Source organism: Odontesthes bonariensis, chromosome 3 (assembly GCF_027942865.1).
Source record: "Odontesthes bonariensis isolate fOdoBon6 chromosome 3, fOdoBon6.hap1, whole genome shotgun sequence".
NCBI lineage: Eukaryota > Metazoa > Chordata > Actinopteri > Atheriniformes > Atherinopsidae > Odontesthes > Odontesthes bonariensis.
In genome coordinates, this window is record NC_134508.1 from 25,360,906 (window position 1) to 25,379,202 (window position 18,297).

The following is an 18,297-nucleotide window of genomic DNA, read 5'->3' on the forward strand; positions in this document are numbered from 1 at the left end:
TGCCAATCAATGTCATCATTAGTCGATTCCATCATCAACTGTTGAACCAATTTTTTTTATGAGGAAACACGTTCACTACACTGGCTTTAAGTGTTAACACAAGTGCTGAATATCTGAAATACCAGATAGAATAAATGTAGGGTTTTGTGTCTTTGTAAGCTCCATGCAGATAATGGGAATAAACTTCTAAACTGATCAGAATAAAACATAAACATGCCACCTGGTAAGACCTGAATGGTTTTGGCTTGCATTCATTCTTAGGGTCTTTTCTTAGGTCTTACACTGTTGGGAAAGGATGCAAGCCTTTCATGACTGACTTTGTATCAGCATGGCGACACTCATCAATTTCCCTGCCTCTACATTAAGTGTGAAAGGGCTGGGCTGAGATGTTGGCAGCCTGAGAGCATACGTAGCTGTAACAGCGATCTTGGTCAACCTTTAAAATGGAGGAAATAAAACTTTATTGTTTTCATTGAGGCTTTCTCAGTCAAGCATGTGCTAAGCGTGGCGCTAATGGCAATATATAATGTAGGATATTTACCGCTGGTTAAAGATTATCTGCTCAGTTGGTAAACAGCAGCAGTAGCACTTAAAGCGATACTCCGGAGTAGATTCAACCTAGGGTCATTTGAACCGTGATATCCAGCCAAGTAGCCCACCCGCAGTTTTTTTCGATCTTGGCCGAACATCAGCTGAGTTACTGAGTTATCCCGAATAGCTTCATACAAGGGTTAATGGATCCTGGCGGTATCTCCAAAATTACCACACTAAAATCACATGCCATGACACCAAACTTCTACAGTAGTACAAATATGGTCTGTACTCACAAAACGATGCATTTGGAAGTTTGAAAACAGTCCAGGAGTTTATTATTATCAACACAAGCCTGATAGCTTCTCTGCAGCTAAAGCTGCGTCGACGTCACTTCTGGGAGCTGGGAGCTTCAAAGTAAGATGAGGGTTGATCTACTACTGTAGACAACAAAGCAAGGCTGCTCAATTTCTCCATTGATAAAATAATTTCACAACTCTACAACATAAAAATTCATAAAAAAACATGTAGAATATAGCATATACTTTGTTGTCTACAGTAGTAGATCAACCCTCATCTTACTTTGAAGCTCCCAGCTCCCTGAAGTGACGTCGACGCAGCTTTAGCATCAAAAAAGCTATCAGGCTTGTGTTGATAATAATAAACTCCTGGACTATGTACAAACTTTCAAATGCATCGTTTTGTGAGTACAGACCATATTTGTACTACTGTAGAAGTTTGGTGTCATGGCATGTGATTTTAGTGTGGTAATTTTGGAGATACTGCCAGGATCCATTAACGCTTGTACGAAGCTATTCGGGATAACTCAATAACTCAGCTGATGTTCAGCCAATATCGAAAAAACTGCGGGTGGGCTACTTGGCTGGATGTCACGGTTCAAATGACCCCAGGTTGAATCTACTCCGGAGTATCGCTTTAAATGGCACGAGAATTCAATCTCGTGAAAAAGGATTCCTGCAGTCTTGGAGGACCTTGAACACATATGAATGGAATATTGGATACCAGCTGACAGGTGTAAGAAGCTGGTAGTGTCACTGGCTCCAAGAAACAATTAGATGTTCTCAAAAGGTTCTGAAACAAAATATTAGTGAGGTGTGCATATATTTGTATTTTGGGGTATATCTTATGTTTCTGTTTCTATATTTCGCTGGATGGACACACTCCAGCAGGGTTTTTTTTTTGTACATTTCTAAAAAAAAAATAAAAAAAAAATAAAAAATAAGTAAAATAAAATCAGGGATGCCAGAAATTCTGACATGTACTGTATGAAACAATTTTTTCAATAAAAATGGTGTTCAACACCATTCGAAATTAAATCTTAAAGTGAAAACAGGGTTCTGGCTTGAAGAATGACGCTTTTGTTCGATTAAAATACTTCACGTGTGACTCAAGAGGCACTGCGGTGCCAACATTCGCACAGAATGTGTCATTCAGGCGATAGTGACATTTGACAGTTTCCTGTAGAGTTGCTGGTGTGATAATAACAGCAATCTGTAAGATTATAGGATACTACTCCATGAGAGGCACATGACCTTCCTATCCTTAGCAATCCCTGACTTTCCCTTTATCACTTTTGCTTTACTTCTTAAAGCTCCAACATTAATGCCCAATATCAGCCATGTTTTGCTTTGCCATGTGGTTATTCTGAATGTCATATCAGAGGAATGACAATAGTGATTCCTTAACAGTACAGCAGTCTTGTCGGACTCTGGCTGCTTTACATAAAGCACCGAATAATGGAACATTGTATCTCCACAGCCTTATTATAGTCTTCATTTCATTTCAAAGAGCTGAGGGAGAAAAATGGTTCAAAGGGTCTGAGAACATAATGAGTGACAGTAGCCGCTGCCAGGATGAACTATCCAGGTGTCACTCAAGCAACAACAGTCTTTACAAAGACTTATTCGACCCTGACAAATGACCAAGGACTATCTGGAAGTCACTGAGCTGAACAGAGCTGTTAAGTCTCAAGCCTCCTTTTTATCTTTTCCATTTTCTTTGCGTCCTATCACCGAGGACCCAGAACTCCCCACCTTAGATAGACACCCCCACCCTGTAGCCAGACTTATACTTGAATGGTTTAAAATTGCCTCTTGAATTGCTTTTCAGAAAATCCCTCAAGAGGACACCGAAGCTAATTAATCTAATATGCATGTCTGTCTCAACAAAAAGACACAGCCAAATTGTTAGAATAATTCAGCCGACAGAGAACAAGTGTCGTACGGGTGTGTTTTGTTTTTTTCCTTTTCTCTTCTTTTTCATAGCCGAGCCATGATCACAGATGGTGTTTAAGTGGAGATCTATAAACACAGCAACAAATTCGGCAGTTTGTGAAAGATGTTTGGACATGGTGAATCCTCCCATCTAAAAAAAAAATGCCAGCAGACACTTCAGCTCTTGTTGGATGAAAGTTATACTTTTATACCTGATCATCTGCTTTTTCTCCCGACAGATTGGGATACTGCAATGTTTGTGCATACAGCAGCTATAAAGACAACACCATATGTGCTGTATCTCTTTTCGTTTAAGGTCATTTACATCACCATCACGCTTCGCCACATCTGTTATTCATGGAACTTCTCCAATCATTTCATTCGGCATACAATCCTCTCCGTCTCCACATTTCAAGGAGAATGATCATGGCGCACATATAATACACAATCACAGACTAATAAAATAAAAGTAGACGGCGCACTTCTTTTAAGGACTGCTTGATATGTCGCATCCTAACAGACTGATAAGGCGGCTACAGGCCCAAAACAATTTGTCCCATTTTTGTCCCATATATAAAAATAACCACCCCTCCAAAAATGCAATAACACCCCACCGCCTGATCTTAATTCAGAGCGACAGTGCAACAGTGAATAAAGTTTAAATCAGATCAATCATATGGAGATGTGACATTTAACACCAACAGTAAATTCCCAGCTGCTGGTGGATGAAAGTCATGTTTGAACATTTGACGAGCAAACTCCACAGAGGCTCCTGAGGGAAGAGTTAGCTCGCAGGGTCGTGATACAACACACTTGATAAAAGCAGACCATTGACCTAGCATATTAATATGACTAATTAGTTCAAAATAAAACCATATATACAAAAGATACCGATTCAACATTCAAAACGAAAACCTTCTCTCCTGCAGAAGAAATTACACTAATGGAATTGATATGGTTTCATGCTGAACAAAGATATCAAAAAGCTAAGTTTCTTCATTGCACAATTAGAAGTTAAGCATATGAAGTCATTTTAAATGCTCACATATTCCCACACTTTTTGCTCCAAATGGGGACAAGCAGTTTTTGATTACAAAACACCAGCAGGGAGTCGGATCAAATAGTTCAAAAGAGTGATGTCTACAAAAGGTTCAAACAGGATGGAAACAAATATATAAAGATAAAGAAGGAAAATAAACACAAGTGTGTTTAATGTGTTTTATTTTTTCAGACATGGGCCTTTTAGTGACTACTTTCTGGGTTTTTTTTTTAATGAAAATGCTGATATTTTGGTAACCAATCTGAAACCAAAACATATTCAGTTTAGACAATTAGATATTTTTATAATTCTAATTTTATAAGATATAATTTTATTCAAAAAATACAAATGTACAAATCAATATACAGCCATATCAGCTACTCTGACTGATGACTTAGCTATCTCGATTACACATAAATGAAAAGGCTAATAAAAAGCCAAGTTGTCCTATAACACAGAATCTGTTGCTTCTGAAATCGCATATTCGTCCGTGGGTTTTGCCTACATGCAACTAAAGCCCCCTAAGATGAAATTAGTCCATTCTGCAAGGACCATAAATAGTAACCTAAAAGCTTCTGGTACCAAAATTGGAAGTTGTTTTAATCTTCCATTTCTTAAGTAATTAGTAGTAATTCTTAACTAATTAGACTGCAATTTGACAGAATGTAATTACACTCCTTTGGTTTATGAGCAAGCTTCCCCTCATCCAAATGATTAGCAATCTGAATGCTATCGATTTCCTGGCTCGATTCACCCCCCTTCCCGAGAAGGTTGCAATGCAGTTTGATTTCCGATTCGATATCGATTTGAATAATTCAGTTACAGTGCAAATTTGACATGGCTATAAAAGGAGGTTTTACTTAAACTTTTTGGTCAGCTGCAATTTTTTTTTTTTTTTTTTTTAAATCGTTTTTCTTTGCTTTCGTGAGGCTCGTCTTGGTCACACATCTGCCTTCAGAAGGGGGTGGTGCAGCTGTCAGTGTCGCCTCCTCACAGACACCAAAGGTTCCTCCTGACACGTGTACAAATCTCGTTGCTCAAAGTTGCGAGAGACGAAACTCAAAAGATTGAGCAAAGAGACTAACGCGAGACTAATCCAGACGACGTCGAAAATGGCAAATATTTTTAAAAAAGAAAAAAAAAAACGATTCAATGATTTTATTAATCAATGTTGAATTTCTTATTTATTTATTTTTTAATGAAAATGTATTTGAATTGGAAAAAATGTAATTAAAAAAATGTTTTAACCCAACCCTAGTTTTTGATGGTCTGTGGTAAGAAAAAAGAAGTTACATACAAGTTAAGCACTTTAAAAGTCAGATTTAGGCTCCTTAAAGGGATAGTTAAATAAAGTATGAAAGCCATATTTGTTTGGGGATTTGAAGCACATCTTGAACCATTCATATGGAATTTTAAAAGGGATAGTTCGCCTCTTTTGACATGAAGCTGTATGACATCCCATACTAGCAATATTATTTATGAACATTTTCTTACCCCCCGCTGCGTACTGTGAGCCGAGTTCCAGCCTCGTTTTGGCGTTGATGAAGCTAGTTGGCTGGGGCCACAAAAATAAAGCGCTTTGCTTCTCAAAACAATATGCGTTCAAAAGAGTAATACATTTGCATCACAAAATCGTTCATCCAGAAAAAGTCAGATCTCACAATCGCTTGGCGCCATTTTCTCTCTCCCTTCATATCACTGCACGCTGCCACCTGCCTATAGCCGCACCTGTTACGGTGTTTACTGCTCACTCTGCACTTTGGTCTGCACGGTCTACACAGCCCGCAGTGATACGAAGGTAGAGAGAAAATATGACCTTTATCAACGCCAAAACGAGGCTGGAACTCGGCTCACAGGACGCAGCGGGGGGTAAGAAAATGTTCATAAATAATATTGCTAGTATGGGATGTCATACAGCTTCATGTCAAAAGAGGCGAACTATCCCTTTAAGGAAGACTCATAACTGTCTTGAGTTACAACAAAAGCAGACCCAACGTATATAAGAAATTTTAGGTCGAATACAACTTTTGGCGTAGAAGTGACCATCATGGGATTTGAATTTAATCTCCCCTTCATGATGCCTGTCCCCACTAATGAGAATAAATACATTTGAATGTAAAGGCACTTCCTCTTGATAATAATGGTTTTTGACGTTCGGAGTCTTTATACACAACTGAGCCCCTCTTATACATCCTCCAGCCTTAGACGGTCTCCATGAAGCATTCAAACCCAACAACCTTTTCTGACCTTTCTGAACGGACACCACAGTTAGCTAAATGTCTGCATGTTTAACAAACCCTGCGGAAAAGCATCTGTGCTCTTCTTCAATTAAATCTCACCCATGTAGATGACAAGAATAAGAATTGCAAGAGGCAGCGCCTCACGTCCCAAAACTGTGGTTTGATTCTCTGCTATGCAAAGGAAGACTTCATGCACATTATACTATGTTACGGTTTCTTAAAAAAAAAATGAAAAAGGCCATTTCTACAGACCAAATGAAAATTTGCTTTACATTCAGCTAAGAACCTCAGTGCTGGCAAGAAACTTGAGTGCCCTCCGGCAAACAAATGTTCCATCATCTGCCTTTCACAAACCTTTAGATCCCTGTGAATGTCAGCGATATAATCCCCCCCCCACCCCCCTTCAGTCCCCATTCCCGTCTGCAGGCCTGGGCACCACGCTCAAACCAAATCTCAAGATGCCGAGGTGTCTGTGATGTAGCCCACCGCTAAAAAGCCAAGGCACAGAAGAAAAACACTGCGGCCAATCAATGTTCTGACAAGGCAAATATCAGGCCTGGCCATGGGGCAGCGATTCAAAGTGTCTAACAGACAGAAATCATTCTGCCATGACAAACTTGGCGTGCTAAATGCTGATGAGCTTGTTTGAAAAGGTCTCACCACTTGGGATACATATCAGCTGTCAACAGAATACTTAATTCACAGAAAGAAACCCACTAAAAACTTATTCTATTCATCTGCTTCTGTTATTTATATTTCAGATATATTTCCTGTTAATGAATTAATAGATGGTTTTATCTATTTTGTTATGTTTACAGGGACTTTGGCTTTATGATACTCTGCCTGGGCATTTTCTAAGTTATGAAATATCATATTGGACCACCTTTAGCTTACATGAGGGCATGCATTTCAAATCTATCAATGGAAAAACCTGTTCATTCGGTATATTCAGGTAACCTGCTGACCTGTTTTTGGGGGCATATTCAGTAATGTTGCTGAATCTCGACCTGAGCAACTGAAGCAACCTCAGATCAGAACGCTGCGCTCGCAGGCTTGTGCAGTGGGCACGATGGGTGCAGCGCTTCATCCGCTGCTCTTCTTAACCTCGTATGCCAATCACACTGCCACTGGGTAAATCTCGACTCATCGGGTCACATTTTCATTGTGCTCCCCAGCAAATTAAAGCTTTTTTTCTTCCCCCTTTCTCTTTTTTAAGCCTCACTCACAGTGAGACTACACAGCTCTCTTTAGTCCAATTAATTTGAGTTCCCTTTGCATCGTGCATGTTGAACCGCCTTTACCGTCGGTATCAAACATTTCTGTGAGCTCTACATCTAATTATCTTGGATTTGATTTCAGCGAACGCTGAAGCGATGTCTGGTGGCAAACCAAGATTCCAACCGCATTTCTTTCTCAAAGACAACAGCTCACCACAATCATATAGCCTAAGGTTTTATTAATGTCTTGAGCAGTTTCTTTACCCAGCAGCTAGTTTCAGCAATGTTTTGTTGGTTTGATGCAAACCAACAGTTTGACACTTCTGAAAGAGAGTAACATATTTTCCTCGCCCGCGGGATGCCTCTACTGACATATTTGTTTCAGGAATGAGAAGCTACTCACTTCGAGTTAAATAAACTGTTGCCAGTTGAAACATATCAATCAAGGCATTATGTTTCAAACGGGAGGCTCTTACTTTTTTTGGCTTATCAAAAGCAGGTGTTTCTTAATCTGAATTTATTTACTTATTCATTTAATGTATTTCTTGGCCAGGCAGCGTAGATTTAAAATACGCTTAAAATGTTTTAACATCCACTTCAGATACAGATTCTTCAGCCTACCGGGATTGAAGCAGGTTCAAATATGAAATGCAAACTCTTTTTTCAAAATATAAACATCAGACTTTTAATGCCTACATTTCAAGTGACTAGCTTTTCTTCTTATGATCAACTTTAACTATAGGTAGTGCATCAGTTGGCCCTTTAGCCCCTGCTTCAAGTTTACCTCCATACAGCGATGTTTCAAGTGTAGAAATCCACACTGGGTGAATTATGTAAGACAAGAAAAGTCAATCTATCCGAGGGAACGACATACCAGCATACTGCAAGAAGCCAGAAATGAATTTCAATGCGAGTTTTTCCAACTGAATTGATTTATCTCATAGAGTGTGATTTGAAACCACAGGGAATGACAATCCTGCTGCCCTGGCAGGTAAGATGACAAAGCTGTATTTATACTATATTACAGTCAGAAAAGAAAAGAAATAAATAAGTCAAAGACCTTCTGGCTCAACCTGTAGTTAAATCCAAAGTTGTCATTTGTGTTAACATATAAGAGAATCTGGCATCCTGGATCTCTACCAAAAAGCTCTGTATTATTCAGAATACAGTTTCCCTCAATACTCCTGATTTTAAGGGTTTTGCCAAGCTGTGTTGTCTATTGCTAGAAAATATTGCTGAAATAAAAACTTCCAAAACATTCCTCCTCATTCCTCTATCCACTTTATTACAGAAAATTAAATTCAGAATTATGGGTTGTCCTTCTAATAGTTAGAAAAAGAGGTTATTTGCATATATTTCTACACATACATAAATTTTACCCTCTTCTTCTACAAAATGAAGAAACAAAAAAGATGAATATGGAATTAAGCTGGTGCAAAATGAATAACTGCTGCCGGGTATATAATGGATTAGAACAGAGAACCATTCACATGAGATGGTACAGCCAGATCTAGTAGTGATACCTGCTCCATTTAAGGGCTCATTGTCCCTTTAAACTGAAACAACGTCAGAGAACTGTTGATTCAGCTTCATGTTTATTTCGATGGCAGTTTGTAGTGCTGTCTGAGTGATGCAAAGAAAGGTATCTCTTAAGTTGTACAACCAAACCACTTTAATGATGCTGCGGTTTTCATAAAGTCCCAACTAAAAAAGAACAAAATGACCTAAATAAATACCTGATGAAAACAGGGTGGCCAAAACATAGGGATCAAAGCGCTCTCTCTCTCGAGTCCTAAAGCCTGTGCTGTGAAAACCTTAAAGTAAATAAAAAAGTACAGGAAATAAATGTTGCATCAGACCACCAAACAACAGTTATTATTAGCCATTACATTATTCTATCTAATTCAGCAACTGTCTGTACTCCTGTTACTTTATAAGAAATCAAATGTGATAGAGAACTTTATCATATGGGGCTCTACAACTATAACTAGCTCCAACTTGGCTTTATAATATGACCTTTAAGACAGGCTAAGTGCCACTGGAGCGGAGCCTGGCTTAAACAGCAGTCAAGCAGATGGTGGAAGCAGCCAGACAGCACATACAATCACACCCGTGCAGCAGAGCAAGTGAGACAACCTGCAGCGTCAACACCTGTTTTAGCACACTTCCCAATTTCGTCACATTCAGAGAACCCTCTGCTCATCACAATGACTCACTTTCCCAGCATTCCTTAAGCAGCACTCAGAGAGATAATTCATAAAGAGCCCAAACTGTTCTTTTCCTTCTTTCTTCTTTGTGTTCAGTGTCACTTTGCGTCACCAGCTCTCTCACAAACTATGAATTTCTTCCTGCTACACCATCTAACACTGGCTCCCAAGCCCCCAGAGGAAGCTGCCAAGAAGGCCCGAGGATGTGTGATGAAAACATTTGACAAGCTCAACTTTTCATAAAACACATTTTAGCTTTGTGCTGCCTGAACAGCATGACTGAGATATGCTGGTGATGATCACGGGGTTCCATATTGATTTACTTGCTAATGATTCACATAAGACCACCTCAGGACTTTGTAAAGATTTATCCTGTTGCAAAAACACACACATTCCCTTTACTTTTTCCTCTTTCACATAAATAAGCATACCGACGACAGCCCATAATGCTTGTTTATTTGTTTATTCTACAACTCCAATTCCAAAAAGCGCTTAGTCCAAGTTAAAGCTTAATGCATTTCCTATTTAACTCTCATTACGTCACATCTTCCTGAATGAAGTTTTCAAACTTTCTTTATTATTTAAGTGAATAAGAATTCATTGACAAGTTAATCTGTATTGCAAAAATATTAAATACAAAACTCAGCTAAAACGGTAAATACCTTGATGTAGTGTTCTAGCTGTGGGTAGACTCGTCTCACTCTGAGGAGGCTGGAGAAAAACGTCTTTTGAGGGAATGAGGTAGTGACCACGTGTGTGACTTGGGGTAAGGAAAAGACATTAAATCCCGATGCCTTGTAGCGCTTCAGGAGTTCTTCCTCAACTTTATCTTCCCCCTCACTCAGAATACTGCCTGCAGCATAACGACATGGTCCACAAACCTATAAAGAAGGGGAGAACATGCGTCTAAATTAAGATTTATGATACAACAGAACATGAAAGCAACATACACTTGTAGATAAATCAAACAATGGAGGCGCTCACCAGCGTTGTGGAATAACTGGTTACGTGGAACAGAGTTAGACAATGTTGCTTCAGCTGTCAGGATTCCAACATTACTGCAGAGTGTTGAGCTCGTCTACCAACAATAACAATATTAACAGCATGGAAATGCATGATGTCGAACCTGAAAAAACATCTACACCCTGTGGAGGACTTCTCAGCTTTACTGGCCTTTTTCAACATTAGGCAGGTAATCAAATGCATTAAGTCATCATACTTTAGTAAAATAGTTAAAAGTGTAATCTTAATCAGTACAGTTCAACAGGGTAATTAGCCCCAAACTTGCCGGCTCACACTAGCAACAAATCCTTTTTCCAGGTCTCATTATTTCAAAACCCAAAAAGCCTCAAAATCTGACACCACTGGCAGAAAAACACTGACAAAATGAAGTCTTATCTGACCATTTCAGGAGATTCCTCCGGTCTATTCATATTTTTTGTGCAGCCACTGATTGCGAAACATTTCGATATGGTGTATAATCTTAATTCATGCTGCTCATCTCAGTGAAAAGAAGAAGATTGTGTCTAAAATATCTTTTCTCATCAACATTTCCATTGTAAATGTCTCTAAAAACAGAGGGGTCGTGCACTTTTTTGGGATGTAAGTGAGGTGCCAAAGTAAGAGGAAATATGCTCATTAATTTCAGCTTCATTCTAAGCTTCAGGCAGCACACCAATTATGGTGTTTTCCTCCATTTTGAGCACCCTGGTGGCCATTAGAAGGAAGAGGGAGACTTTTTTTTTTTTACAAATGAATCCTCCAGGGGCAACAGAGACTTACTCCTTCTGTGCCGGGATGAGCACCACGAAGGGCTCATGTGATACATAAGATGGAATTATCTCATTTGTTCTCAAAACCTATTAATGTACTGCTCTCAGGCACTGTCGACGTTTCCGTGAAGGAAACTGCATTTGTCAACATGAAAGACCAGCGATGGCAAAAGGATTTGCACCAACAGCTCACTGGACAACAAGCTAATCTGTCACACCAGCACACATACATAAATGGTGCAGAAGAGGGCAAACTACATTCGTTTCTGAACTAAACAAAGACAACAAAGCAAAGGCTTCGTCTGGCAAAAAAAAGATAGAAAAAAAAAAATCAAGTCTATTTGAGACGGATAATAAACATCCTGCAAATTATTTCACTGATCTCACTGTAAATGCCAACAGGGCATCAGACAAACCTTAAACATAAGGTTTCTAGCTGTGGTTGTTTTAGCGCTCACTGTGGGAAATCAAGCTGATTTATTAACCAGCACCAGACTTCATATAGGCATCTCCACCGAAGAACAACTACCGCAACAGCACGTCTCTGTCCACAGCCTTTGTTTGGCTCATCCATCCATACTCGTTATGACACAAGTGTGATGTCTTTTGATCTTTCTTCAGTACACTGACAGCTCATCTGAAGCAAAAAGTGGTGGAATTCAACTCAAGGAATCACATCCTCTTGTGTCTCAGTTGCACAACAGCTGAACTGGCTTTGCCGAGGCGATAGAAAGAAAAGGTGCCAAGTATCTTCTCCAGCATACAAAGCATTCGTTATCCACACTCGGATTCCGTGAGGCTTGCTTTCTTTTTTCTTGTTTTTCTTTCTGGAAGGACAATTGTTAAAAAGATTGAATCATTCACCCCAAATAACCAACAATCCGCTGACATATTTCCTGTGCAGCCCCTCCTCCAGCTGCCATCCCCACAGCTTTCATCCCATTGTGACACAGACATTGGTCTCAGAAAGTGGGCAAACACATGTCGCTTTGCCGCTTTTCCAGCTTTTTATTCAGACAACTCGTCTCAGGGCCTGTAAACCCTGACCTCAATCACTTACTTGAAGCATCGAGTTTGACAGAATACTATCTGATCTACCCCCATCGCCTCTCTCTGATAATGTTGGACTCAAGAGTTGGACGGCTGAGGAGCAGAGGTGAAGTGGGCCCACTGGGTCACAGGCTTTGAAGCCGTAAAGAGGCTGCTGGAGGAGAAGGGTTTAGGGAGTGGAGCCTGTGTGCTAAACCATGAAGGAGCAGACAGATCTGCTCTAGCCCTGTGTCCATGGCAACCATCTCAGGACCAACTCAAGTTCTCGTTGAGGTCTTTTGTTTATCCAGAGGAAGTGATTAAAGGAGGTAAAAGTGAGAAAAACCGATAACAAAGGATGAGACTAGACATGTACACACTTATCGTCATCAGCAGCACTTTTGAAGAATCCTTCCCACTGAAAATATCAGTGAACAGAGTCTCCCTATTTAGACAGCGAATACCAATGCTCCTATGTGAGAGCACTCTCTGGGGCTCCCGATGCAGCCACCGAATGCCATCCTAAGGCTCGGACGCTAATGAGCTAAAATCATTACGCCAATTATTCTAACTTAGATCAGGACTTGGCTGTGACTGTGCAGAAGAACCACAACCCACTGCTAGCCTAATTGCTGGCTAGAGAAAAAGAGGATGTGCATAACAAAAGGGTGAGCTCAGAGGAGTCCATTACTAAACTCTGGTTACATTCCATCAGGTTGCTGTGGCAGCAGGTTTAAGCAGTGTCACTTAAGTCAGAACTGTTTTAAGTTGGTACACAGCTGTTTGCAGATTTCAGAGACAAATGTTTAAAATAGTAAAGATGAATGTATCCGACATGGATAACATCACAATGTAGTTGACTCGATGCCTCAATGTCTAATTTGAATAATTTCCCCTTTTTTTTTTTCACTTCAGAAGCAACTTCGAAATGAGGGACAGCAATCAAGCTCCAGTATGAAAGCGTGAAATCCTTGTGCTTTTCTATCTTTTTAAGAGACAGAGAACAAGAAGAGGAAATAAGTGGAAGCTAGGCGTGTTAGTGTGTTGGAGGATTTAGGCTAGGAGGCATTCTCAGAGAAGATCAAGAAAATTCTTTCAAGTAGAAAAGGACACCCCCTGATCTGGGAGCTCATTCCACCATCATAGAACCACAAATAAGAACACTCTCGACTGAAGCCGCTTTATGCCGAGGGATCACAGTACAAGACATCAATTTGTTTGGGTCTGACCACTAACACAACTACAGCGACATGTTGCCTCAAGTAAGGGTACAACATGTGAGAGAAAAATCTCAGATAACAAGGACAAAGCAAGACTCTTACTGATAGCACGCTTCATCTTTGTGACTTTTCTTCTTGATTATTGGTATGTATATGCAGTCTGTTGGCAGTTTATCATAAAAGAACTCATCTCGTCAAAAAGAACGACAGAATAAACAACAACTTTTCTTTGTATGCACTTAGTAACTTGGTTTACCAAATAAACTGGTAACTGAACATATTGGCATAAACTGACATAAACATATTGGCATAAACTAAACAATTACAAAGTGGACTCTCTCTGCGCCATTTTCACCCTACAGTACAAAACTCAAGCAGCTGACAAAAAGCAGTGAATTATTGGAGAGGAATGGATTCAACTATTTGGTAAATATTAACTGCAGAAAGAGCTGAGTTCCACTGGCAGCTCGAATCCAACTGTGAAGGTGGATATCTATCATTTCACACAACTGAAATCATATGAAAGACAAACTGTCATCATTGTATCATTTTGAGGGCATATGAAATTCAGTATTAGTTAATGCCATGGCAGAGGCTTATTTCTAAAGATTAAATCAGGCAGGTCTCTGTTTTACACTCTTGTTACGTGCATCTCCAGTCCCTTTACTCAGCACTCATTGTTTGACAATTCATGTCAAGATGCCTTCCTCGTTCCATTCCTTCTTGGTCTGCTAGAGCCTAATGAAAAGTCAACGCATGCTGGCCTCGCTTTGAAATATGGGAGTAACCACAATATCTTAGAGACCCCGTTGAGTTTGAAGTATTAAGTATCAGAGAAAAACAGATCCAGCAGCTGTTACGTCCTGCTGCTTATGAAGACTAAGATTTTAGGATAAATGAGTCTCAGACATGGGTCTAACTGACTAACTGTGCTGTTAGCAGCCTTAGAAGTGATGATTAAAGGAGACAGTGACAGCTTCAGATGCATAACCAGTCTTACCGTTGATCTATCTGAAACAGTTTTAATGGAGTTCACTTTTATTTCATAATCGGTGCCTCGTTTTATTGGAGATATTGGAAACAACTATGCTGGGGTATTTCAGATGTATACAAATAAATGCAGCTGTGAAAACGCTTAATAATAAGGTAAGGCAGTCAGCTCACTGTCAGAGGGTGAATTCAGTGTAACCAGCCAGAAAAGCAATGCTATAGAAATCCAAAGACGCATTCATATAATTATATAGTGTCAGTTGAACAATAGTAGTTAGATACAAAATATCACATAACCATGACCAGTCAAACATACATAATGTCTCACTTTAACACCTGTGTTTTTTCTACCGACAAGTTTACATACAAGGACATACTGCAAATTATTCAATGCATTTGGAAGAAGCTGGAACTTCGAATGAAAAATCCACTGTGCTTGGACCATATTTCATGGCATCTAAATACACAAAACAAAGCACACCTTGAACAGATGTGCAAGAATGATGATGCTCTGAGTAAAACAGAAAACATGACAACACGAGATACAGCTCAAGTGACTGCCCACTGTGGAAAGGATCATTTAAACTAGATGAGTAAAACAACAATGACAACCTCCTGAGAGGGGCGGTATTCTTTCACCTGTGTCCTCTAAAACAATGACATCACCGCCATCTAGCGGCCAATGGCATAATCTACATTTTCAACACTTGCCTGATTGTAATACAATTCAAGAGCAAAGTCCTGAAAGACATTGCTAATATGTGCTAGGAAAATCCACTCTTCCTAAAGCAATGATGTGTAGTGGACGTCTGTACATGTACCTTTTTGGGATCGTCATAAAACACTCCGATACACGAGAGTTCTGGTCCAACAGAGTGAGCTTCTTTCAAAAGTTCTCCGCAGTTTTTGTAAGGTCCTTCTTTGAATTTGTAGGCGAAAGTTATCTTCTTTGTAGGAGGGCAGCCAGTTTGCACAGTAACGTCTGTCAAAATCCCGGCACATAAAACACAACCAGTCGCTGTTAAAATCAAAAGCCCCAGCAGGATAATGACCACGCACAGACTAAACCAGTCTGGCATGATAGCTCACCGAAAGCCGGAGCAGGTATCGTTATTTAGCTGCTTCCGAGCACTCAACACTGTATTATTTCTTAAAAGAAGCTGACACGTTCAAGAATGTATTTCTGTCATTTTTTAAAAAGTACATGTCCTTCCCTAAACTGTTTTTCTTACTAGGACAACGATAAACTACCAGATTACACTTTGAACGGGACTTCCTGGAAGATACCATTAATGCTGACAAAAGGGGGAACGTAACAAATGAATTTAGAAATGCCTTAAAAAGGAAACGTGTCGTTGTTAACATTGTTACTGACACGAAATCACTCTAAACTTGAGTTGTTCAGGACAAAATAAGGTTTTGTTTTTATCTAAATTTGCACTGACCGATACATGTTTCATTGATACCCGTTATTTCCTTAATATGTATAAATCTGTCTCTTTAATTCTCCCGGTTGTTTGGAATGAGTAGAACCTTAATAGTGTAAAGCGTTTTCATTGAACAAGAACTGGGTTATGAGACAAACATGTGTCCTAGTGGGTCTCCAGTTAGGAGGTTTTCTTGGCATAAGTGCATTATCGTACTGCCCACAACACTTTAGTACGATGCTCTATGACGATTTCTTTCTTCAAGAATTGCAATAATGAAAGCAGGTTCTTTGCTTATTTTTAATTGTTAATATATCCATGTTGAGGTTGATGGGGTAAAAAAAAAAAAAAACTTTATAAGAGTAAATTAAGCCAAAAAGGGCGTGGTTTTGCATATGCTCCGCCTTAAATAAAGTGAGGGCTGGATCTTAAGCAAACTTGTTGACAGAAGGAAGTAAAGCTCTTTTTAATTTACGAAATCTCCGTCCGACTCAAAGGATTCACCAAAATGGCAAGGAACCTGAAAAGGTTTTACGATGTGACAGCTAAACTGCTGTCTGGAGAAACCTTTAGTTTCTCTGCACTGAAGGGGAAGGTTGTCCTGATTGAGAATGTTGCGTCTCTCTGAGGAACAACAACCAGGGATTACACCCAGATGAACGAGCTCCATTCCCGCTACTCTTCTGAGGGACTCGTTATTTTGGGTGTGCCCTGCAATCAGTTTGGACATCAGGTAAGCCACGTTTCCCCTCATTTAGATCGAAAGATGTGTCCAAGACTTTAGACCAGCTGAAACGATGGAATTTATCTGTAGACATTCTGTGGGAACGCATGTTCTCTGTCTACTTAGATTTTGTCGATCCTAATAATTTGCTTCAACTTAGAATACAATCGGTTGTAAATGCTTTTCTGCAACTAAAGGGCATCCGTTCAAAATGGTATTCAGCTTTGATTGGAATGTGTCTTCAAAGTATTCATGCAACAAAATGGCATTCCAGGGTGCTCAGTAGCTTTGACCTAATCACGTGTCCAACAAAAAGCTGCTTCAAGCAGTTGAATTACATTTTTTTTTTTCCATCTGAATTGTCCATGAGGACTAAAAAGTTGATGCACCCAGTTGATGTACTGAAAAAGTACCACCCAACTGCAATTAAATACACTTAAAGAGGAAATGTATTTACTTTAAACTATTGGCCTCTCTTTGTGATCGTAAACACAAACCCTGCTCTCTTCACAATATTGCTGCAAAATTAATTTAACCATCTTGGTGTATGCCCATTACAGGAGAACTGCAAGAATGATGAAATCCTAAGATCTCTGAAGTACGTCCGTCCAGGAAATGGCTTTGAACCAAAGTTCCAGCTCCTCGACAAGATGGACGTGAATGGAGAGGATGCCCACCCCTTGTTTGTATACCTGAAAGAAAAACTCCCATTCCCCAGTGACGAGTCTGTGGCTCTCATGACTGATCCAAAGTTCATCATCTGGAGTCCAGTCTGTAGGAACGACATATCGTGGAACTTCGAGAAGTTCCTGGTCAGTGCTGAGGGGGAGCCTTACAAGCGCTACAGCAGAAATTTCCTCACTATTGACATCGAGGCCGATATTAAAGAGCTGCTAAAGAGAATCAAGTAAAGTGTGATCCAAAACTCAGTAGAAACACCTGTTTGGGCTGTTTCATAATGCTTTACGGGTTCATAGTTTAAGTCAACTACAGCATGCCAAAGATTGTAATATTTCCAGTGCTATACACTATGGTTTTCAGGCTATTTACTCTATGAAGACAACTCTTTTAAACCATTTTGTGAAAGGCGTTTCTGATGAAAATGTAAAAGTTTGACTCTACCACTGTGTATACTGCAAATATCTTAATTTGGTAGACATGTTATATCTAACAAAGAACTTTTGTCATTTATATAAAATGCATACAATACACACTTGTCTGTCAAATATTATTCTGTGTCCAAAAATCATTGGTCATTTTTGTTTGGCAAAATTTCCTCAGATCATTGTGCAGACCCAAAAAAAACTCCAAACTGTAAAAAGAAAAGAGAGAAAATATCAACGCTGAAAAACAGCATAATTTATGGAATTCTATATACTGATTTTGAATATGATAATATATTTTGAAGACAGTTTAGACAGGAGCACTTAAAGGAATGGAAAAAATAGTTTTCAAACGTTAAAAAAAACGGCCCCAAGTCAGACATCACACAACTAATTAGCTTTTCCTTTTTTTTTTTTTGACAAGTCTACATCATAATCAAGTATAAAAAGAGAATCCCAGAGAGGCTAAGTCTGAAAGGTTTAAACTAGAATACAAGGATAAAATTAAACCAGATGCAAAAAAATGCTGCCACCTGGTCTGAAGTCTGAGTTTAAAAGAAAAAC

The 18,297-nt window shown here is 39.4% G+C and overlaps 2 protein-coding genes across 2 annotated transcripts in view; one reads left to right on the top strand and one right to left on the bottom strand.

The window, feature by feature from the left end:
* tex264b (testis expressed 264, ER-phagy receptor b) overlaps positions 1-15,762 on the bottom strand; it is a 38,487-nt gene extending 22,725 nt beyond the window's left edge. The window contains exons 1-2 of the mRNA XM_075461225.1: positions 15,301-15,762; positions 10,131-10,349 (exon numbers count right to left, since the gene is read on the bottom strand). Of these exons, the coding sequence (XP_075317340.1) occupies positions 10,131-10,349; positions 15,301-15,558 (477 nt within the window). The 5' untranslated portion in view covers positions 15,559-15,762. The remainder of the gene's footprint in view (positions 1-10,130; positions 10,350-15,300) is intronic.
* A 535-nt stretch (positions 15,763-16,297) lies between these two features.
* Positions 16,298-17,843, top strand: gpx1a (glutathione peroxidase 1a). The gene is made up of 2 exons (XM_075461226.1): positions 16,298-16,639; positions 17,191-17,843. The coding sequence occupies exons 1-2, from the start codon at positions 16,415-16,417 to the stop codon at positions 17,539-17,541; spliced, it is 576 nt and encodes a 191-aa protein (XP_075317341.1). The 5' UTR covers positions 16,298-16,414; the 3' UTR covers positions 17,542-17,843.
* The last annotated feature ends 454 nt before the right edge of the window (positions 17,844-18,297 follow it).